Source organism: Carassius gibelio, chromosome A7 (genome assembly GCF_023724105.1).
Source record: "Carassius gibelio isolate Cgi1373 ecotype wild population from Czech Republic chromosome A7, carGib1.2-hapl.c, whole genome shotgun sequence".
Lineage (NCBI taxonomy): Eukaryota > Metazoa > Chordata > Actinopteri > Cypriniformes > Cyprinidae > Carassius > Carassius gibelio.
In genome coordinates, this window is record NC_068377.1 from 21,783,221 (window position 1) to 21,807,289 (window position 24,069).

At 37.3% G+C, this 24,069-nt stretch overlaps 1 protein-coding gene across 1 annotated transcript in view; it reads right to left on the reverse strand.

The window, feature by feature from the left end:
- Positions 1 to 2,010: 2,010 nt before the first annotated feature.
- LOC128016835 (rhophilin-2-like) overlaps positions 2,011 to 24,069 on the reverse strand; it is a 35,633-nt gene continuing 13,574 nt past the window's right edge. The window contains exons 4-15 of the mRNA XM_052601666.1: positions 18,812 to 18,887; positions 16,668 to 16,745; positions 16,453 to 16,577; positions 16,050 to 16,216; positions 14,863 to 15,050; positions 14,340 to 14,496; positions 13,697 to 13,816; positions 13,415 to 13,609; positions 12,685 to 12,761; positions 9,620 to 9,766; positions 4,089 to 4,247; positions 2,011 to 3,726 (exon numbers count right to left, since the gene is read on the reverse strand). Coding sequence (XP_052457626.1) covers positions 3,484 to 3,726; positions 4,089 to 4,247; positions 9,620 to 9,766; positions 12,685 to 12,761; positions 13,415 to 13,609; positions 13,697 to 13,816; positions 14,340 to 14,496; positions 14,863 to 15,050; positions 16,050 to 16,216; positions 16,453 to 16,577; positions 16,668 to 16,745; positions 18,812 to 18,887 — 1,732 coding nt within the window. The 3' untranslated portion in view covers positions 2,011 to 3,483. The remainder of the gene's footprint in view (positions 3,727 to 4,088; positions 4,248 to 9,619; positions 9,767 to 12,684; positions 12,762 to 13,414; positions 13,610 to 13,696; positions 13,817 to 14,339; positions 14,497 to 14,862; positions 15,051 to 16,049; positions 16,217 to 16,452; positions 16,578 to 16,667; positions 16,746 to 18,811; positions 18,888 to 24,069) is intronic.

The window sequence follows — 24,069 nt, forward strand, 5'->3', positions numbered from 1 at the left end:
TGTTTATTCATAACCGTACTGAAAATAAGTAAATATTGTTAGCTGATGCTAACGGTCTACCTAACAAGCTTGCTGGTGCTAACTTGAGGAAATTTTTTATAAATAATGTCCAAATATTTTTATTCAACCACCTATATATATATATATATATATATATATATATATATATATATATATATATATATATATATATATATATATATATATATATGTAAGCTTTATAGATTACATCTAGGGACAAAAGAAAGGATGTGATGGTCAGAACATGGTAACTACAGTAATTATCAAAGAGGGGAAGAGATGCCCCCCGTTTGGCCAGGGGTGTTTTTACACAGACAAGTTTTGAGAAGGAAAAAATCATTATGAAAATATATATAAAAATTATATTTTCCTTAAAATGTTCTTCCTAACTTCAGGCCTTATTATCATGTCATATATAACTGTGATGTTCTGTAAAACAACAAACTTTAAAATATTTTGTTCTTACTGGTGAAAATCAGATGGTCATCTCTGTTTTCTCTAAGGTACATCACAGTGTGAGCTTCACAGTGAATATTACTCTCATCAGTGTAGTCCATATCAATAACAAAAATATATCTTGACTCCATATAGTGGTTATTTTGGAAAAAATCCCTGGGCCCGTATTCATAAAGAATCTTAATGCAAAAAGTAGCTCCTAGTGACAAAATTCTAAGAAAATTCTTAGAAATGTGGGCGTTTACTCTTAAAATTAAAGAAAAAATCCTAGTAAAGAAAAAAGTAATTCAGAAAGCATCTTAACCCTTAAAAGAGGTCTTAAGGCCGTTAATGGTTTGTGCTATATGCTCCCATGTCTGCTTCTTGTTCCTTTGCTGTGACACCCGGCCCCGAATTTTCCTTTAAGAATGGCCTTGTGTTCATCCACTAACTGGGCTAACAGTAACACTGTTCCTCTGTCCAGTTTGGCTTTCTCGCCCTTCTTGGTTTTGATTCCATGTTTGATACATTAAAACCAACATTCAAACCGCCACTTTAATAGGACAGCAATCACTGTAATTAGAAAGAGTGGAACAATTTTTATCATTCTAGGCAAATCAAATACCTTAAAGGAAATTACAAGCATGGTAAATAAAAAAAGGATTTATTAACACACATATAATGTGTGTGTGTGTGTGAGAGAACGGTCAAAAAGGAAAAATTACACATGTAAATTCAAAGTGAGAATTAGAATAGAGCCTATACTTAAAATCACTCTTTTTTTCCTTCTTGGACAACCAACCAATCACAGTCTTCAAAAGATTGTGTCATACATAGCAACGGGGTCAACCCCGCCTCCTCACTAAGATGAAAGTTTTTGTCTTTTCCTTACTCAGAGTTGCTCTCAGATCGGTCCCGAATTGCTTTTAAGCTAAGACTCCTACATAAAAGTTTTTAAGCTAAATTAAGAGTTTTCTGAGAGGATTCTTAGAATCTTTATGAATACGGGCCCAGGTATTTTGAGCAGTAGGATTATTTAAAAAAAAAATATGCGCCTATTTAAAATTTCAAACATCTATCTTTCAGTACTTTTTTACTTAAGTACATAAAAAATTGAGTACTTTTGTACTTTCACTTGAGTAAAATAGAAAAAGGAGTACTTTTACTTTTACTGGAGTAATATTTTACTATACGTATCTGTACTTTTACTCAAGTACTTGATTTGTGTACTTCGTCCACCACTGTGAGTTTCACATCTGAAACACAGGTCTGCAAGGCTTTGAAATATGTCTCAATCTACTTAGCCTGTGGGTTTATACAGTCAGATTTCTGGCTAAAAAAAAAACTACATTTGGAAAAAGAAGATTGATTTAGGGCAAAACAGAGACTATCTGCGTATTCATGCATGAGCAGCATTAAGATTGTCTAGAAAAGATTGTCTAGCATATAACCCATCGTTTACGTAATGTTACGACATATAACCAAAATTGTCGTGGTTGGGAAGATTACACAGTGAATGACCACAGTACCCACTTACACAATAAAAACAGCCACTGCTTTGACCCCTCATTTTATTTAGATCAAGATTTACATACATAACACAAGTAGCCAACAATAAACATTTCATCACAGTCCAGACATTTCCTCAGACTTATCACTGGTAATTCACATAAACTGTAGACACGAGCAAATAATCAATATATCGGCTTTATTATTATGTTTGTAACCAAGTTAGAACTTAGAGCACGGTTGCAGATTCCGACCCTAAAGAAAAGAACTGTGAACATCCAGTTATTAACAGCATCATTAATATGTAACCTTACAATATCAACATTCCCTCAGAAGAGTGTTTGTCATTATAATTACAAATGTGGCACTTGCAGAAACATAAATGGTGAAGACACACTCATTGACAATAATCAAGTATTTACAAGCAAGGAGCGGAGTTAAATAACATTGTGTCAATGTAGACTGTGCGAAGGCATTTTTAAAGGCTTCTGACTTTCTAAGATTCTCAGAGGCAGTGTTTTCTACAAGAAATGACAAGTTAAATATTGTCAAAGATATAATAAAAAAAAAAACACTTTGCCATCTGCACTTTATGAGCTATACAGAAAGAGAAGAGAGAATACACCAAGCAACAGAAAGATAGACATAGGCAAAAAAACAACAACCCATGATAATATACATCAGGCTACAGTTTCACAATACAAAACCTGAATACGTCTAATACTTCAAATGAACACATACGTTTATATAGATAGTTCTCTTTATTTAGCATATAATTTATTTGATTATCAAATGTGTATAAAAATCTACTTTGTAGACAATGAAATATTCCAACACTGAAGAAGTGCAAGGTAAAACACATGGAACAAAGGTTAAATAAGAATGGCATTTGTATTCACCGTTATATTTTTATCCTTCTTGTTTGAATTTGGCTATACCTTTAAGTTATACACAGCCCCATCCATCATGGTATTTCCCTTCAGTGTATGCAAAATAATATTGCTGTTTGTCTAGACATTCTCTGACAAAAGCTACTCGCAGCCCTCTTCGACAGAGTTAGGATTCCATTTCCATGATATAAGATCATCACAGAAATCTGCACAAAAAAGGCCACAGGTCAACTGTCAATCAACCGACCCTCATTTTTATTTGAGGAGGATGCCTGTCTGTGCCACTAATTAGTGGAATTCTCCAAAAAAATAACAATATAAATTTAATAATTCCTTCATCACATCATTTACCCATTCAATACAAGAGCAATAAAACAAACAATAATAAAAAATACTCTGAGCAGCATACACATTGTGTTTTTATCTACCGATTCGTTAAGACACAGAATTTTCTAAATCAAACCAATGAAAGAATAAAAGTATAGCTTACACCTGTGTTTATACTGTAGATCTGTGCAAAATGTACATTTGCATCTGTAATTTCAATCTTTCTAAAAATCCCTCTTTTGTTTCTTGTAATATAGTTTTGTTACACCAACAGCGTATGTATAAATCCAGTTTTGTGTGTTTAGTAGAGGGCACTTTCATTATAGGAGCTGGGGTAGGTTGGGCAGGGTCTGTTCCAGGGTCGACTGTAATCTGCATTGGGGAGACTCAGCATACTACTGCTCTTCTGCTTGTTCTTGACACCCCAGCTGAGAAAGGATGGCTTTTTTGCTACCTTGCGAGACTTCTTATCATCCTCAACCTGTGCCAGGCAGATCATAGAGTAGGTCTTCGGCAGACCGCCGTATGTAGCACTCTTGGTGGGCTGCAGAAATAGAAAGAGAGGCGATTAAACTCTTAGCAAAACTTGATCTGAATTACAAACTATGAGTACTCAAATTAAATACAAACTTATATTTGCTCTATCTACAGCAAACTTAAGATCACTATGGCTACAATAACATGTAACTATTCTTCCACAGCATTTCTCAATTTAATGCATCCTTCTTGAATTAAAGTATCAAATTCTTTTAACAAACAAACAAAAAAATCTTACAGTAGTGTCTATTTGTAACGATCTTGTTCATTTTAGTTTATCTAAATGAACCTAATTACAAAATCTTCCATATAATTCCTCATCCTATCAGAGAATGGCAGGTACATAAAGCATGAGATAAATGGAGTTACCATTGGTTGGCTGCTGCTATCCAACATGCTGACCACTCTGATGCTGACGCCCTCCTCATCCACGTCCTTTAAAAGCTTCATAACATCACTCACTCCCAGCCATTTACACTCGGTGTCGCCCACAGCAACGAGGTAATCTCCTTCTTTCAGCCCCTCAGCCTAGTGATAAAGAGATAGTGGAAAGAAAAAGAAACAAAGGAAAGAGGAAAAAGGTCAGAGAAGTAAATCACGTCCTGCAAGAGTGGCGCTTTTCCACTATTATTTATGGTAGGAGTTTATCGGCACGACCACACTGCCGTTACCACAGAGATCAGGCCAACAAAAATGAGGGGAGTTATCTGTGGGAGACACACAGCTGCTTGAGACTCACATGGTCAAAAACATATGATTTGTGCCTCGGATAAACGGCTGTTTTGTTTTCATTCGATTGCTGTGGTCAAAGATGAAATCTACTGTCCTCAGCTTCAGGGACATTTACACGTATGCAAAGAAGATGTTATCGCTTTGATAAATGTCATGACAGTTATCGGTTTCTGTTTGTTCTTCTTATTAAGGTGACACAGCAGTAATTATTTAATTGCAATAAAACTGAGGGGGAGAGAAATGTTGGCACAAGGACAAAACCACTTCAAGAAACGACATGATAAAGGTTTTGCACAACATAAGGATGAGTAAATAGCCGCATTTCCACTGTCGGGCCAGTGCGAGCCAGGGCTTAAAGTGGGCCGGGCGGGGCTCATAGCCCCGGGCCAGTAGCACCGAGGCCAGAGTAGCGGAGGGTTTCCACCGTGGAGCTTGAAGCACTGCTGCACGTCACTAAAACACGCCCTTACACGCCTCTCAGAACAACGTCATGCAACCTTATTATTTCTCAATCAAAGAGAAGTTATCAGAAAACTAAGAAATAAGACACTGGAACATGCGCGATCACAAAACGAACATGATAAAAGCGGCCGTTTGTTTGCATGCTTTGTTATATATTCAAATTCAAAAACAAAGATGTTTTAACTATAGAATACGTGATACATTGATCATATTGATTTAATTTATCAAGACTCAAAATTAATCACACATAAATACACTTTCTATTTTATTTATTTATTTTTAACGCTTATGAAAATAGCCTGCTTATTCAGTCGAGTCTGTTTCTGTTTATTTGTAGTCACAGTAGCCTATACGTCACATTATAAGAATGAATGATAATATCTTTATTTTTTTATAAAGGCTCCCGAACAAAAACATTATTATATTTTTATGATAGGCTACGTGGAGCTAAACTCTCGAGACGAGGCTTGTGACAGATAATATAAGTTAGCCTACTAAATAATTACATGATTGTGATAGAGAATAAGAAGCTGACGTCTGATTTCTTCAAGCGGTTGGGTCATTCTCACGAAACTGTTGAAACGCCATGTCACTAGTGATTTTAGATATTAAACATGCAATTTAGTAATATATAAAAACACCATAATAAAGACAATACTGTTCTCTACCTTGCACAAAGAGTAATTTCAACATAGGAATTAATTATTTTTGCATTTTATTGCATTTTCTGCTGAAATTCTCATTACCGCAATGCGTCCAGCTGTATCTTAACTTATGTTATGTTGTAATTTAAACAAATTACAATAAAAATATTCTGAAAAAAGTAAATGAATATTCTTCTATAATTTTTCACATGACAGAAAAATGACAGATTGAATATTCATGTACAATAATAATGATACAATAGTGGAAATATAAATTGTCCATGACTAATGTTCTCATCCTCCGCAATATTTTTTGAGGGTCATTTATGCACACAATTTTTTTTTAAATATATATCTTGATTTTAAATTAAGCAACACATGAGGCAGAACCTTCAAAATACCAACAAGGTAGGCAGATATCTTCATATTGTTCCAGTTAAAAGTGTAAAATTCTCTTGTCAGAACGTCTACACGACTAATTGATTATAATCACCGAAACGGGTAGTTTTCCACATTTAGAAAAAATATTAGATTACAAATTTTCTATGAAAATATACTTAATTAATGCCTGATTATATCTACTGAGTAAAAAATTTGCTAAATCATCATGGTTTCTCTGTTGTTAGCAAAACATGCTAAGACACCTCATCCTCCGCAACACCATTTTCACTCACCGCAACAATTTAAGGCCAGTTGCGGTAGAGAGAACCTCTTTTTCGGTAATGAGAATTTAATCATACAGACTATTTTTAAATGTATAAAATTACTTATTAAATTAAATATTATTTAATAACAAAACAAAAAAGCTTAAGCAAAGGCTAGGGTGACCAATTTCAGAGAAAACGTTTATACCAACCCACCAAACCCCAGGAAGGAGAGAGACATTGTGGGTTAGAGGTTACAGCAGGAGTAGTTATCAAAAATTGTTGGGAAGCCTACACAAATGTTGGTGCATCTATCATTATGAGGACTTTCTATAAGTGTAATGATTTTTATACTGAGCAACAGAACTTTGTGTGTGTTTGTGTGTGTGTGTGTGTGTGTGTGTGTGTGTGTGCGCACTGCTGTGTGTGTGCACTTTGGATGGGTTAAATGCAGAGCACAAATTCTGAGTATGGGTCACCATACTTGGCTGTATGTCATATTGGAATAATTTCTAAAGGATCATTTGACACTGAAACCTGGAGTAATGATGCTGAAAATTCAGCTTTGTCACCACAGAAATAAAATTCTGGTTTAAAGTATATTAAAAAGATAACCATCACTTTATCATAATATTACTGTTTTTACTGTAGTTCTGATCAAATAAATGCAGCCTTGATGAGCAGAAGAGGCTTTAAAAAAACTTTTATTATTTTTTATTATTGATGCTAAACTTTTGAATGGCAGTGTATTTAGATATGACAAAATGCAGCAGTTTTAAATTCTAATTCAAAAACAATTATTAAAGAATGGTTAGGGTTAAATTGAAGGAGAACATCTTTATGGAAAAAAGAAAAATATATTGTGAACCATCTTTTTAGGAATGAGCGATTTTGGAAAAACTATAGGTAAACACTTGGGTGTACTCTTTACCAGAACCAACTCTTTCAGTAGAAAGAAAAAAATCATAGACTACATTCCCACTGTCAATGACAATTAATAAATAGTTATTACATAATTATATGATTATTACATAAAATATAAAATAAAATAAGAAACATTATTTTGTAATAATGTATTGTGAATATTTTTTTAATAATAAAAATAAAATTACAAAACTAATATTAGTCTTGTTTGTTTTCTAACATTGCACTATTAAGTATTTATTTTTGTGGAAAACCACAGGGTCCCCTTTAAACAGCAAAGGAATGGGGAGAAATCTTAAGCCAAGAAAAAGAGTGAGGATGACTTTTTTGGTATGGATGATGTCAGCATGATTACTAACTACACCCACAGTGATTGGCTGATAAGGGATGGGTCTCTGTCAGTTATTTTATAATAGAAATATTGTAGAATGATATATCATGTTGCCATAATCAAATAAAGATTTCAAAATAAAAAAGTTGCAATATTCTAATAAAAGTTTGAACTGGAGTGTCACTAATTAAACAAGCATATGTTCAGCTAATTGTCAGCCTCTACATGTCTGCATCTTATAAATAATTGTTATATGTATAAGCAGCCTTTTAATTAACAGACTAGAATTATTATGGCTGATATGACAGTAAGATTTAGTACAAAGGTAAAATAAATCCAAACTGGATTGCTGTGGAAACAGCCATTTTAGGATTGTGTATGATTTGGTCTTTGTGATTTAGCTGTCCTCTTTACTACCACTAACCTTTCACAGATTTAAGAGCTGATTTTTACATAAAAACACTTTATGAAGTACTTGAAGAAGAGTCAAAGAGTCCTAAAGATGTGGAGTTAGGAGCAACATTTAGTTTCACTTAAAATATTTTGTGAAAATGGCCCCTGGTGTTTTTACCCTATGTTATCTAGTTATGAAGCACTGCAAAATAATTTATGCCAATATTATCTAATTTATTTTATACATTAAATATTATTTGTTTGACTATACCACATACTTAATATGCCTATTATCATTACCGAAATCATGAACCTCATTTCCGTAACCTATGTATCATTACCGCAACATGCATTCTTTTAAGATTTATTTAAGAAATTGAAAAATAGTAGTCTGCTTTTAAATGTATGTGCAGAATCTATACATTATGTTCTTTCAGGTTTGCCACATCATTTTGAAAATATTTCAGTTTTTAATGAAAAAAATTATAAAAATGGGTTGCAAAATGCAGAAGGTGTTGCGGTAATGAGAGAAATAATTGAAAAACACATAAAAATGTTATTATAAAAATATATTTTATACCAAAGTTTCAAGTAACTGTGCATGACTGTTAATAAACCATTTTTAAAAATGTGAAAATGTATTATTTTTCCCAATGGCACTGGACTTTTCAGAGTGTTACGGTAATGAGATTTTTAACGACATATTTTGGAAAATATGTAAAAAAAATTGTTAAATTGTCAGTAAAACTTATTTCAATTTATGGCCACCTACACTTCAGACCTGGCTCTTAATGCTTAAAAAGAAAATTTGTTAATACAAACATTTTTTTAAATGTCATATATGAAACCTTTGAAACGACAATTTCGTGAGAATCGCCCGGTTATATTTACCATGTTTAATGTTAATGCCCAGCGTGCATAGTCTTTTACATCGCTTATAAATATTTTTGCCTTGTATGGTGATTATAATCCACATTGGATCAAGTTATTTCAAACACTCGCTGCTGACTGAAAGAGAGTTTTGAGCTCGACTTATTTAAAAAAAAAAGTGTTCAATGCTGATGTTAAAGCGGTTATCTTTCTGAAATGATCCGCAGCGCAGACTCTGTATTTTTTATAAAAGCTTCCAAACAAAAATCATTATTATATTTTGATGATATGCAACGTGGAGCTAAACTCACGAAACAAGACGACAGATAAAATGTTACTTAATAAATACACAATTGTGATAGAGAATAAGAAGCTGACGTCTGATTTATCCAAGCGTCATTTTTAACATGTTTACTAATGTTTAGCGTGCATATAGTCTTTTACATCGCTTATAAATATTTCTGCCTTGTTTAATGATTATAATCCACATCGGATCAAGTTATTTCAAACACTTGCTGCTTACTAAGAGTGAGTTTTAAGCTCAACTTATTTAAAAACGTCTTTAATGCTGGTGTTAAAGCTGTTATCTTTCTGAAATGATCCGCGCTGACGCTCTCTAGACACAGAGAAACTCCGCCTTTGTTCATAACTCCTCCTCTAGCCCCAGCTGGCCCGCTTTGGCCCAAGGTTTTCGTCGGGCCGAAAAAACCTGGCCGTTGGCCCCGAGGAAGCCCCGGCGAGGCACGATCAAGCCCCGGAAGTGACAGTGGAAACGCGACTGGCCCTGGTACGCACTAGCACGCCCGGTCCTAGCTCGATAGTGGAAACACGGCTATTGAATGGTGGCAAAAACTGGTGAACGAACATCATTGGTGTCTGTGTCTGTGCGTAAATACTGACCGCTGCGGGACAAAGTGGATCCAGTGACTGTATCTGAACGGGTGCATCTCCCTTCAGAGTGAATCCGAGGTCTCTGTCCTGTAGTCTCAGTCTGATGGTTCGCGGGGCTGACCATCTCTGCTTTGCTGAAAACACTGACAAAGGCCCCTACGCAACACAAATACAACACCAAATCACTATAGCATTTAGCCTGGCACCCTGGTCTTCCTTGGCTATACATCTGACCCGGGTCGTTATCCAAACATTTGGTTTACTGGCACGCTGACTTCATGCAGTAAATGCTAATGGCTTTGCTCATGTGGTGAATAAAGTTTATTTAATATTATCAAGAAAAGCACTGACTGAAAAGCACTAATAAGTCATTAAGGACTTGCAAAGCTTTTATGTAAAACTGAACTCCCTGTGTATTACTGAAATGGAGTTCAAGCGAGGGGGTCATTTTAAAGTGCTCATGGCAACTGCTACAGGATCACAGCAGTGGTTCTTTAAACTCTCTGAAAGACACGTAGACATCTGAAGGGGGTAAAACTCAAACAAACGCGTCCATAAAAACGAAGCAGATCATAAACTCTGCCTCTTTCACCTGAATGACCCTGCTCCCCACAGCCGGAGGGAACAGAATATATACGTCAATGTGGTTCTCGAATGTTCTGGTTCTGTACAATAGATTTACAATTCTAACACTCTAGCACAGTCAAAATTATTCTTGCTTTTTATTTAGCTGAATTTCTGCAGATTAAGACTCACAAAAATAAAACTCAAAATAAAGACAAATTCCATCACATTATTATTATCATTTCTCATCTATTCAATTTAACAAATTAAAAATGCAGTTAAAACATATACAGACCTGCCAACCTTAGAATCAGTGTGGCGGGCAGGCCAGTTGGGTTTGTTGTGGGGGTAAACTGTTTACTAGTCAGTTAATTTTGGCCATTTATTTATTTATTATTTTAATACCATTAAAAAAATTCCAGTAAAAGTCTGTATAGCAATATGTTTTATTTATTTATTTTTTGGGGCTGATTTGCGGTATACAGTAGCCTATATGTCTCTGTATTTTGAATTTGGACTAAACAAATAAAGTACATGGAAGCATTTAGGCACTCTAAAAACTAAAAGAATCATTTTAAAGCATAAGTAAAAGTTACTAAACTAAATGTAAATAGTAAAAAGAACAGACTGTATAAAAAGGCTATTTTGATTACCCCATTACACTTTACAGTTAGTGTTATCATACAAATAAACTTACTTGTAGGTTTAAAATTCTACGTCACATGTATTTATTTAAAGTGAAACCTGATGAAGTCCGTCATTGATATAAATCAAAGAAGCTCTAGTCGCTAATTAACTTTGGTATTTTGAATAAAGATTAATTTATATTAATTTTATAGTTTATATTTAAACAAGTTATAGTTTGTAAAGACTTAAATTTAAAGTGGTCATTTTTCAGAACCTGTTAAATTTTAAAAATAATGGCTTTCAATTATACTGTAATGTTGAAAGGCTACAGTATAATTATTGGCTAAAATTGATAGAAAATTTATTTAATAGAGATATCAGTAACATTATTGGTATCAATGATACTGGCCTTCATTAACAGTAGGCTACTTTGTAAAAATATGCCATTAAACTGTATTTAAAATATACCATCTTTGTTATTTCTTCATTAATTTGGAGGTTCAATGTGAAATTAATTACATAAAAAATGTGTGATTGATTAGTTCACTAATATCGGTTGACAGCACTAATGTTAACCTTTCAAAGATGTTATTGTTGGTATAATATGTTTATTTTACAGCTGAATATGCCTTTCAATTTAATTTCCTATTTTATATTGTTTTGAATACCGTGCATGGACAGAGGCATCACTATTTTTGCGTAGTTTAGAGTACCAAATCGTATCGGCGTACTTTGGGGTCAAAATGGGTAGCCGCTACACAAAATGTGTACAAGTTGGCAGGTCTGCATATTATGACTTAAACCTTTTCTATGATGAACACGTTTCTAATTCTTGAATAGTAATAAAAAATAAAAATAAAAATCACCTTTATATTGAGTGGGTATAAAAAAAATCAGAGTGGAACAACAGTCCCGATATATCATAATTAGGAAAAAAAATCCTATGAAAATCCAAAACAAGGTTTGCAGCAAAAAGTCTTAAGTTAGCATTTTTGCACTTATGTTTCCATTGTCCTGAGGTCAGATTTTTTTTTACATTTTGTAATATGTTTTGAGTAAAATCTGAAATAAGCTCTGTGGTAATTCTAAAAAAAAAAAAAAAATCATGTTTTGCTCTCTGATAAAATACATCAGTAATAAACCACTTTTTTTTTTTAAGCTTTTACATTTCTTGAAAAATGTGGTTGATAATTGTCTAGAGGATGTTGGGTACATTAAACGTCATCACGCTGCACAGGAAAAGTCATCTATCACTAGTTCACTTTTACAGCCTTGGAAAACAATTCTAAATCAAACTTTCCAATTTGTAGATTTTATAGAAAAAATTAGCATTTTTGGGAGCTTAGTGATGATGAGGTTAAAGTCATGAGAACGTGGTAAAGTTCTTTAAGCTTTTTCCTTTTGCCAGCTGTATTTAGGCTTCAGAATTAATACAAGTTATGTTAATTTGTGAAGATCTGTGGACAAATAGTAAAGAATGAGTTTTGTGCCTACATTAAATACTAAAGGTTAGATTTTTGTTCAAGGTAGGAGTTAGGTAACAGTGATGACAAAGTGGATTTGAGTTTCATAAAGTCATAGTACAGGATGTCATAAAACTTTGAAATTCATGTTCAAACCAGGGTTATTCATATTAGTACTGTAAAAGGAGTATAATACTCTACAGACTGACCAAACAGATTTCCCAAAAAATCTAAGTGTGTACAGTGTGGCCAGTGTGTACAGGTCAATCAACATGGGTCTGTTCAACAGCACACATGCTCACAGGATGTTATGGAAAACTATTCTGTGTGTACTTATAAAAAACTGCTAATTTGCAAGAGCATTCCTGTGCTGTGAAAAGAGCTCGAAATGTCTTTGAGTGAAATTAGTAGCCCACATACCAGCCGCTGGAATAGGTCTTCGACTTTCACCTTGGTGGCAGCTGGAATCTCCATCTCAGCTTTCTTTTCTGTTTTAGCTAACAGAGGAGATGGAAAACAGGGTTACAGCATGTTTACACTGTCAACTGAACTTACAGAACCACTGTGGTTCTCTACAGTAAGATGCAGGTTCACACTGCGATGATTCGGCCAAAAAAACCTCACTGTTACATATTGGATACTTTTTAGATTTAAACAAACAAACAAACAACCTATAACAACTTTCTACATAATGAGCCAATAACATAAATCTACAATAATCCAATCACATGATCAGACGAGACAGAACATTTGTTAATACCAGCATTGCATATCTCAAACGTGCCAGGACACATCCGGATGCATTAGTGTTTATGATACAAACGGGTCATGCTTAAATGCATTTCTGATACACTACACTTTTCGCTCCTCTGACTTCCATAATACTCGTGCAAATGTGAGAGACAGGAAATGCAAGCTCGTGGGAAATGCACTGTGTTCCAATGTTAAAGTTGAATGGATCATGAAGGCTTGACTCTTAGCTGAATTAAAAGAACACAAATGTAAAATCTGCAGGATTGGAGTGGTGGAGTAGACTGCATATTTTTAAGAGTGTGATGTCACATTAGGACCATTACAGTGACTGTAAACATTTTTAGAAAGTAGAAAGTCTAGTGAGACCATTAATACCAGTTGTCCATCTCTTACTCACAGATGATATCTGGTGCAAGCATGTAGTCTGTGAACTCATCTTGCTTGTCGTTTTGTTCAAACTTGGTAATAGAGCGCTTGAGGCCAGCTTGTAGGATGTCACTCAGGATGTCCAGTTTTTGCAGGTGTCGACAGCGAGAATGTATACGGATGGCCTCTTCGTGTCCCATGATGGAGCGCTGCAGATGAGCTTTACCTGAGCAAACAGAAAGAAACGGTTAGTTAATAAGTGTGTTTCACTGGAATATCCCAATCATCAGGTCTGTATGTAGGAGCCTCTCACCTATCCGCCGTCTCTCCTCCTTATCCTTCAGGATGTCAGAAGGAGAACGGCCCTCTGGCATGGTATCATACAGTTGTGACAGAGCCTTCTCTTGCTTGTCCTCATCATCACTGGGCATCACTACACATACAGACACATAAAATCCCCAATATTTAAACACTGCTTTGTTTATTTCAATAAAACAGGAAACATCTACATTCATGTAAATGACAAAATCTCGTTCCACAGAGGCCATGTTAAATGTTATGGAATTTACACAACCCATTGTGTATTTGCTTGGACACTCGAGTCCAAATGAACTCCTTAATAGCTAAAAATGTGACATAAAAACAGAAGAGAAAAAGAGGGGATGGGGAGTGACTGCTTGAATAACAACAAGCGTGTTACATAATCCCATTTGTTCTGGTGCAGTCTATCAGAACCCTGTCAAACGCAGTCTGAGATATTAAACCATCTCTGCCTTTCTTCTACCTCCCTCTCTTAATGTCCTTAAAAAAACACCTCAGAAGAAAAGTCCATTAAAGCACTGACACCTGAATCCTTTACTCTACTCTCCCAAGGAAATGGAAACATTTTCTATGAATGAGACACAAAGGTAACCTTTTAAAGGTTCCAGTGGGCTGTTAGCTGAGCGGTGACTTACAATGGTGGTCCAGCAGAGCGGTGGAGACAAAGTAATGGGCGAGAGAGTTGTAGTGACTGGTCTTCAGCTCGGACATGGTGGTCCAGAAAAAGGGCACGTTGTTCTTAATAGGGGTCTGGATCATGGACTGGTGAACTTCACTGTAGGTCTCCCCCACCTGAGAACAGAAAGGAGAGAGGGGTAAATGTCACAAGCACTCCGAACAGAGGCATAACCTTAGGGTTGAATTAAAACAGAAAGAACATACAAATAAAATAAAAATAATAATAATCATAGCATAGTTTTTATTTACATGTACATTGACTGCTATTCAAAAGTTAAGGGTCAGTAAGATTGTTTTTTTTTTGAAAGAAGTCTCTTATGCTCAGCACGTGAAATACGCAAACTGATTCTTTGATTAATAGATTTCAAATGTTTAAAACAAAATTTATTTGAAATAGTCTTTAAAGCCCTTTTTAGGGGCAATTAATTTGATACATCCTTGCTGAACTAATAACTGTAATATCACCGATTGTTTTCGTACCTTGGCAGCCTCTTGTGCTATTTTGAGCAGGCTGAAGAACTCATTTCGGATTCCTGGAAGAGTGATTAGCTCAAACATACACTCCTGCGCCTGTGCTAGCATCAGCCGGATTAACATGCTCAGCATCGCAGGGCTCATATCATAACTGGGGGTGTGTGTAAATGTCTCCTTCAGGTAGTGCAGCACACCTGCAGCAGAACATACACAAACAAAATCAAACAGAATTTAAATATTAGAAATCAGCACCCTTATATTTCCATTCAAATGCAGCAGTGTGTAAATTAAACAGAAAATTTGGCTAAAACTTCAGAATAGGGAACACATTCACTATTAATATAAGAATTTCCACCGATAAACTCCTAATTTGCTGCTTATAAATATTAAGTAAGTTAGTTGTTAAGTTTAGGTACAAGGTGGATTAAGGGATCTAAATTATGGTCCTATAGAATAAGGCATTAATATGTGCTTTATAAGTACTAATGAACAGCCAGTGTGCTAGTAATATGCATGCAAATAAGCAGCTAGTTAATAGTGAAAATTGTTTCTAGAATATTCTAGATTATAGATAATTTCTTAAGATTCCCAACATTATTTGACTTATGTAAAAAGCACTGTCATTTCCTCCTTTTAATGCTTTTGCAAACACATCTTAGAGATAAAAAAAAAAAGACCTGAAGAACAATGTGTCAATCAATCTTTGTCACAATCACAACAACAAAAGGAGAGAGAGAGAGAGAGAGTGAGAGAGAGAGAGAGAGAGAGAGAGAGCGAGAGCGAGAGAGCGAGATCATATTTGGCCCTTCTTTCCGGTGGAGAAATACAAAACAGTCATTGTGATGAAAGACAGCAGGGTTGGCTGTTTTGATAGCTTAAGAAAGCCAGCCAAATCTCTCTTTATGCTGCTGTTATTTTAAGGCGGTTAAAAACTGACACAAGCCAAGAGTTCCCATGAGCCTTTAACAGATCCGCTGATGAGGGGGAAGGATTACATCATGTTCTCTCCACCTTGAAACACAACCAGAACCCGAATATATGGTCTGTTCTCATGAGGCAGGAGCTCATCCACAGTTCATAGATATTTCCCATGCCTTCTTGCAAACTAATCTGGATCTGTACCACATTACAGATGTTCCAAGCTGGTTATGTGCATCTTTTCTGCCCAAGTGCATTTACTTAAAACCTCTCACCTGCGGATTTCTGGAAGGCAGCGATGGCGTCCTCGAGTCCAGATTGTGTCTGTCTATCGGCACGGGTTCCAATCTGGGAGTATAGAGCTGCCATGTTGAAGAGTATGCTGGCTTTCTCCAGAGAGATGTTCTGCTGGCACACAGGCACACCGGTAAAAGAGTCATACCTGCAAAGGCACAAAAAATGTGTTAAAACTCATGGTGACAAAATGAGGCTTATTTTTAGTTAAATATGCAATGCTGAAGTGCATCCTGTAGCTTTATTATTAGTAATTTTTTTTAACAGCCCAGTCAGAGCAGCTGTGTGTTTCCTCTGAATGAGTTGTGATGTTTACAGCTGATACAGTGGTGTATAATGTCATTACAAACATATCACTGCTGGTGTGGGTGGGATGCAATGTACCAAGTGAAGAAAATGGCAATCTGGCGTGTAGGGGAGAAGAACCGAGGTTCTAAGAAGGAAAGTTGACTGAAGTAGTTTGCAAGCAAATCTACACCAGAAGGATTACGACTGGGGGTCCGACAGGCCTGAAATACACACATTCACTCCAATCAGACCGGACTCGTTGTTCAGCCTTGGGTTTCAAACTGAACACTTTTTCAGATGTCACATCATACCTGTCTCAGGTCCATCAGGTCATCGATCTCAACCTGAAAGTTTGAGCTGTCTTCACTGTAATGGTCCAGGATGATGTCCTGTTGAGAAAAAAATAAATAAATAGTATTCACATCCATTTACTCTCTCTGTCAAAGCAAACACAAAAACGTCACACAGTCACGTATTCACAGGCCTGTTCTCCTTGATAAACTTGTCTGTAGTGAGAAAACAATGACAGTGTCATAGATTCACCATGGCTATGTCATTACAGTGGAAGCATACCAAAACCCATCTGATTGCAGAGATGTATAAAGTACTAGATACCCATACTTGAGTAAAAGTACAAGTGCTCTATCAAAAAAGTGACTTGAGTAGAAGTTGAAGTGCTCTTCAAGCACCACACTTAAGTAGAAGTACTAAAGTATTCAACATTTTTTGTACTTAAGTATTGCAAGTAGTTTATTTTAAAATTTAGTACTCAAGTACTGAAAGTAAAAGAAGAAGTATTGTGTTATGTAGTTATTAAAGAAAGTAGTCAAAAGTTGGAACATATTGTTTTTATTATTTCAAATAATTAACCTAAAGGACAATCACAATTCCTTTGACTGTAACTTTTTGTAAACAAAAAAACAGATTAAAGGGTTATTTCGCCCAATTTGCTAAATTATGTCATTAATAACTTACCCTCATGTTGTTTCAAACATGTAAGACCTCCGTTTATCTTTGGAACACAGTTTAAGATATTTTAGATTTAGTCTGAGAGCTCTCATTCCCTCCATTGAAGCTGTGTGTACGGTATACTGTCCATGTCCAGAAAGGTAAGAAAAACATCTTCAAAGTAGTCCATGTGACATCAGAGGGTCAGTTAAATATAAAAAATAGCAAAAACTACGACTTTATTCAGCAATGTCTTCTCTTTCGTATCTGTTGTTAGACAGTTCAAAACAAAGCAGTTTGTGATATCTGGTTCGTGAACGAATCATTAGATGTAACCGGATCTTTTTGAAACAGTTCACCAAATCAAACTGAATCGTTTTAAACTGTTCGCGTCTCCAATACGCATTAATCCACAAATGACTTAAGCTGTTAACTTGTTTAATGTGGCTGACACTCCCTCTGAGCTTAAACAAACCAATATCCCGGAGTAATTCATTTACTCAAACAGTACACCGACTGAACTGCTGTGAAGAGAGAACTGAAGATGAACACCGAGCCGAGCCAGATAATGAACAAAAGACTGACTCGTTCACGAGTCAAGAACCGTTTACGAATTCGTGTCCGATTCGAGAACCGAGGAGCTGATGATACTGCGCATGTGTGACTCAGCGTGAAGCAGACCGACACACAGAGCGTCTGAACCGAACTGATTCTTTTGGTGATTGATTTTGAACTGATTCTGTTCTAATGTTATGAGCCCAGGTAAACCGAAGGCTTGCAATCATCGCCAATGACGTCATTATGTCTACCGCAAAAGAACCGGTGAACTGTTTTCTTCAACCGGTTTATTGAATCGAACTGTCAGAAAGAACTACTGGTGATCCGAACACCGATGCAACCGGTTCTTGACTCGTGAACGAGTCATTATCTGGCTCGGCTCAGTGTTCATTTCTCTCTACACAGCAGTTTAGTCAGCATGCGCAGTCTTCTTAATCACTTGATTCGCTCAATGATGTGCCAGCTTAAACAAACCTGCCATCTACAGTTCTGGCAGTGGTAATGTGGGTAACGAGTAACGATGCAGCACATAACAAAAATAACGGAGTAAAAGTATTAAACTCATCGAAAATATGTACTGAAGTAAAAGTGGAAGTAGGGGAATAAAATAATACTCTAGTAAAGAACAGATACCGCCTTTTAGTACTTAAGTACAGTAGTGAAGTAGTTCTACTTCGTTACTATACATCTCTGTCTGATTGATCCTCATCTCTCAACAAACATCTCAACACCCACTTATTCATGAGATAATAAGGAGCATGCTTCAAATATCACTCTAGACTTTCAAAACCACAATTAAAGTTTTATGGAGTTTATTCATTCATTGTTTCTTCTGCTGTGACCTACTTCCCCTTTTCACTTTGAAAAGCTTGATGCCTGAAGCCTGACTGGAGGGTGTGTGTGTGGGGGGGGGGGGGGGGGGGGGGTGTTCACTGTGAAAGAAACTGACCTTGAGAGCAACTGAGAAATCCAAATCCTTTGTCTCCTTCAGTCCCAGAGGGATGAGTGGAATGCTGGACGTCTCTCTGTGAAATGAATAAAAAGACAGATTAGAAATTAAATTTAGAAAACCAAGACGAGAACACATTCAGTAGGAAAGAATAAGCCTTAAGAAAAGGCCAGACCAGTCTCAGGCCAGTGATTCAGCGATGCCAGGCCTCCTACTCTCTGTGTCTCAGAGCGGAGACTATTCTATGCCAGCTTCAATCATCTCTGAGACTGAACCAGCTGATACCAGAGTAGAAGATGGTTTCCCATCACAAGCCAGTTGACCCACTTACTTTATAAAAAAATATTGCCCATCAAAAAACTTTGACCCAAGAATGAGGTGTGTGTGTGTGTGTGTGTGTGTGTGTGTGTGTGTGTGTGGTTTCCGGTTCCGGTTCCTCGATGCTGGCCCGCAGCAAACACTAAACATCTCGCCCGTCGTAACTGCCGCCGAAAACGCAGAAAAAAGATGTTTAATGTGCAGCTAAGAATACTCTACATAATGTGCTTAATAACAACTTTGAAGGGGACCCTGAAAGAAGCCCGCAAATCTGGCAAAATATACATACAACAATGGCGCACCTATGACCCGGCGTCTCACCTGGTAGGAGACAACCCGGGAGAGTTCGGCGGATTTGCCCGGCGTCTTTCCGATGAGGAATGGTTGCGGTTTGAAGCAGAAGAAAGAGCTTTCCGAAAAACCCTAGACACAAAGCTGATCGACGATAGACAGAGGATAACATATACTGGAACAGACCCGACACAGTGGAATAAACTCATGGCGATCCTAAACGGAATATACCACAAAAACGGCACGTTTTCTGCGCATCATCGAAACGGAAGACCTTACGGAATACCTCTTCTCAAATACACAGTGAGGATTCTCAACAAACTGCCGAATACTGACAAACCCCCAACAGACAGAACACCGGAGGCTCTGACAGAGTGGATAGAGAAACAGTTCCGCTTTATGCGCGAGGTCATTCAACCAGCGCTCAACAGAACAGCGAGAACGCAGCAGAAAAGGCTCCCCAGAAAGGTAAGCCGCGATGAAATTGCATATCTCTGGAATAACAACAGGACTAAAGCTATTGGAGTCATTCTTAATAACAGTACCTTCACAGAACCTCTGCCAAGCATGAATGATACAGAGCGAGTTTATAAATATTACTGCGATAAAAACCAAGCCGACGCCACCGGTGAACGCCTCGCCACGCCCCCCTGGCTAGATGCGCTAGAGTTAAATCCCCCTACTGAAACACCGAATACCTCACTGTTTACATCTCAGGAGGTTTTAAGGGTGATTGAAAGCCTACCAAACAACAAGGTGTGTGGATCTGATGGCGTTACATATGAAACACTTAAATCCACAAAACAATGGACATGTACGGCACTAACGCAAATATTTAATGTTTGTATGACCAATGAGAAAATACCAGATTCATGGAAAGGAGCTCTTATTCACAGAATTCCGAAAGAAGATAATATACCTGACAACCCAGCAACATGGAGAGACATATCTTTACTCCCTACTATCTATAAAGTTCTTATGAAATGCATTTTGAACCGCATCCTGCCATGGCTCTGCGAAATGAACATATTGTCGGAAAAACAAAAAGCTTATATCAATCGTCAAGGCATGAACGAGCATGTTTTCTGCCTGAAAACAGCAATCGATGATTTTAAGCATGAATCCACCAAGTTTTATGCAGTTTTTCTAGACTTCCGTGATGCATTCGGCTCATTGCCACACAGCGTTATGATTAAATCTTTAGATGAAATTAACATACCTACACCGTATATCAACATAATTAAGGATATCTACAGAAACTCCTTTATCCAGGTGATCTGTGGAGACCAACTGACTAGACCAATCCAACTAAGAACTGGCATCAAGACAGGCTGCCCATGGAGCACAGTAAATTTTATCCTAGCCCTTAACCAGTGGCTCAAATGGCTGTGCCTCTGCTCCTCCTCGCATATCAGATCGCCAAACCCTGTCCAGGCCTATGCAGACGATGTTCAGGTGTCATCCAGGGATGAGAAAGTGATTAAAACCATGCTCTCTCATACTGATAAATTCATGCGGTGGTCCGGACTAGAGGTGAAAAACACCAAGTGTGCTGTGTTTTACGAGAGACGCAGTGGAGGTAACAGGTGGTATCAAGCCAAGAAAGACAAGCCACCCTCCTTTTCCATCATGGGCAATGAAATTAAAGTGTATGCGCGCCATGAAACTTACTGCTATCTCGGACACCGGTTTAACATCGCGGGTGAATGGGAAGAGCAAATACACGAACTTAGCAGTGAATACTGCACAAGACTGGACATGGTGGACTCATCCCCCCTCCCTGTTGCAATGAAGCTACAGGCCATAAGAGAGATTGCCCTTTCCAAAATACAGCATCTCTTCGCAAACATACATATTCCTAAATGCATCTTAAATGAGCTGAATAATAAGACTGTAAGCCTGGTAAGACGCTGGATAGGACTAAATACACACTCGACAAGAGACGTGCTGTTCCACAGGTCCAGAGAGGGAGGGCTGGGCGTCCCTCACATAGAGTGGGTGTATACTGCCGCCAGAATAAGCAACCTGTTAAGGATGCTAAATAATGATGACGCAGCCGTGCGTGAGCTTGCCCGAGCCTCACTTTTACTACATCTAGGGAAACGCAAGGTCCCTCTTTGTATATTAGATGACGCCAGCTTCCTTGGGTTCAGAAGAAAACCCAGTGGAAAATTGGACACCAACACACCAGGCTTCGGTGTGCGCTCGGACTGGCTGGACCTGAATGACCTCTGTAACCGTGCAAACATCCAACTGCGCTGGAGGAACACAGCAGGACAGTCGGTGGAAGCCAATGAGAACATCTGCACGGATCCAACCATCACGGCAGAGGCAACCATTACAACTGATGACAACATTCAACTTCTTGATACTCAAAACATCAGAAGGACAATAATCGACCACTTTCACTTGCGTATGATACAACACTGGACAGGCCTACGCCTACAAGGACAACTGGCCTGCCTGCCCTGTGCTGACCAGAACCTATCACACACAGTTTTGAAAAACACAGCCCTACAAGATGACATCTACAGATTCACAATTAAAGCTCGTCTTCAGGTACTACCAACAAAGTCCAACTTAGCAACCTGGTTTCCATCTGCACATGAGCCGTTCTGCCTGCAACATCACAGCCGGCAAAGAGAGACGATCGCGCAAATCCTTAACGGCTGTTCTGCCTATAAAGGACTGTACATCGCGCGCCACGACCGTATCGTTGCACTCTCAGCGAAGGAGCTCAGAGACAATGTCAGCCATACCACAATCCACTGTAACGAAAAGATCAAGACAGACTGGTTCCCCCTCCCACATGAACAGTGCGTTACATTGGAAACCGCCATAAATCACTTACCAAATACACCTGATATAGTTGTAATTAATGAACACACCAAAGCTGTTACAATAATAGAAATCGGTTGCTCTTTTGATGCCTACATGGACACCTGCTATGCTTCAAAACTGTTGAAATACCAACCATGGTACAATGTTTTTAATAACTCTGGCTACTCTTGTAAAGTTATTGCCCTCATTTTTGGTAGTTTAGGCCATGTGCACAAGTTGTGTGTAAGAGGCCTGCAGATCTGTGGACTACATAAGAACAAGGCCAAAAAACTGACGAGATATTGCTCTGTATCAGCAGTAATCGGTAGCCTCTACATATGGAGGCGCAGGTGCCACCTTTACCCTTAATGTGCAAAATGGACTGAGATATTGGCTGCTGTTGTACATCTTTCTGTCAAATTTGGATTAAGCCATGATATATGCTTATCTTCTAATCCAAATAAAGAATTTAAATGTGAGTGTAAGAGTGAGTATTTTGTGCTGCTCAAACTTTCATGCATGTGATTTTACAGCATATACAGTGATGTTACTGCACTAACTACATTGCTTGCACTGGTGGGGCATTAGCTCAGAGCAGTCTGAGTGAAGACAGACGAGAGAACACATGAGTGTGAGCTGATGAAAGGCAGTCCTTTTGAACAGAAGTGTATAATAAACTGACATTGATGCATTATGTAAAAACAGTCATATTTACAAATAATCTAGATTAATGAATGCTGCATAAAAATTGTTTATTCTAAGTTCATTTTAACTAATTTAACCTTGTTGTAAAGTGTAACTAAGTAATTAACAAACACGAAAGAAAGAGTATGTGAATGTCAGGCGTTCAGATTCAGTGACAGATGACTTGCAGGTCCACACATAAGACCTCATTCTCTAGGAGTTTAGAAATGAACTTGTTTCCAGTGTGAGAGCAATGCTGTGACTGAGTGTAGTACTGAATCACTCATCACATCAAGCTGACAGCCGCCACGTTCTGCACTACTGTCTGTAATGAGAACTTCAAGAATGCAATGCAATCATGTTGCAGAGAACATTCACTGCAATGAGACGCACAGAGAACAGAAGACAGGTTTTGTTCCTGTGCACTCTTCATGTCATGGGAATGTTTGTGTATTCAAAACAGACAGAGAGGGACAGAAGGGGTGCAGGGGCTTGAAAGAAATGAAAGAATGCAGTTCTGTCCTTTTACTGACACACACACACACACACACACACACACACAGTAAGCTGGCAGCCAGGTGCGATGAAGAATGCCACATTGTGTGCAGCTACAGAAAGACCTTGTTCTGTTTGGATTTCGGTTCATGAGATACAGGTGATAACACTGCACCAATGGGAATATTCCTTTTCTCACACTCAGTCATACGTAGGAGGTGATAGGCTTTGTTTGTTTAACAGGACAAATAAAGCAGGGTTGTACAAAGTCATAATAATAACAATCAAAAAAGTACAAAACAAAACAAGTGGAAGTACTGGGATCATGAAGGGATCAAACTCAACCAGTCAAAACTAAGAAGAGAGCTAAATTCTTCTATAAAAAATATAAATAAACAAACTATGGTTCTGCCAAATGGGATAGTTCTCCTAAAAATGAAAATGAGATGTTTTTCCAATATCATATTTCGTGATTTTTGCCCATGCAAGGGGGTGTAGTATTGTTTTGAACCCCACTGACCTTTCATTACAACATTGATTTTCTTTGTAATTATTGGTGAAATTTACAAGCAATTTGTGAGTTAAAATTTTTTTAAATTGAAAGTGCAAATAACATTTAACAGAGTGGTTGTCCGTCATGTTTACAGCTT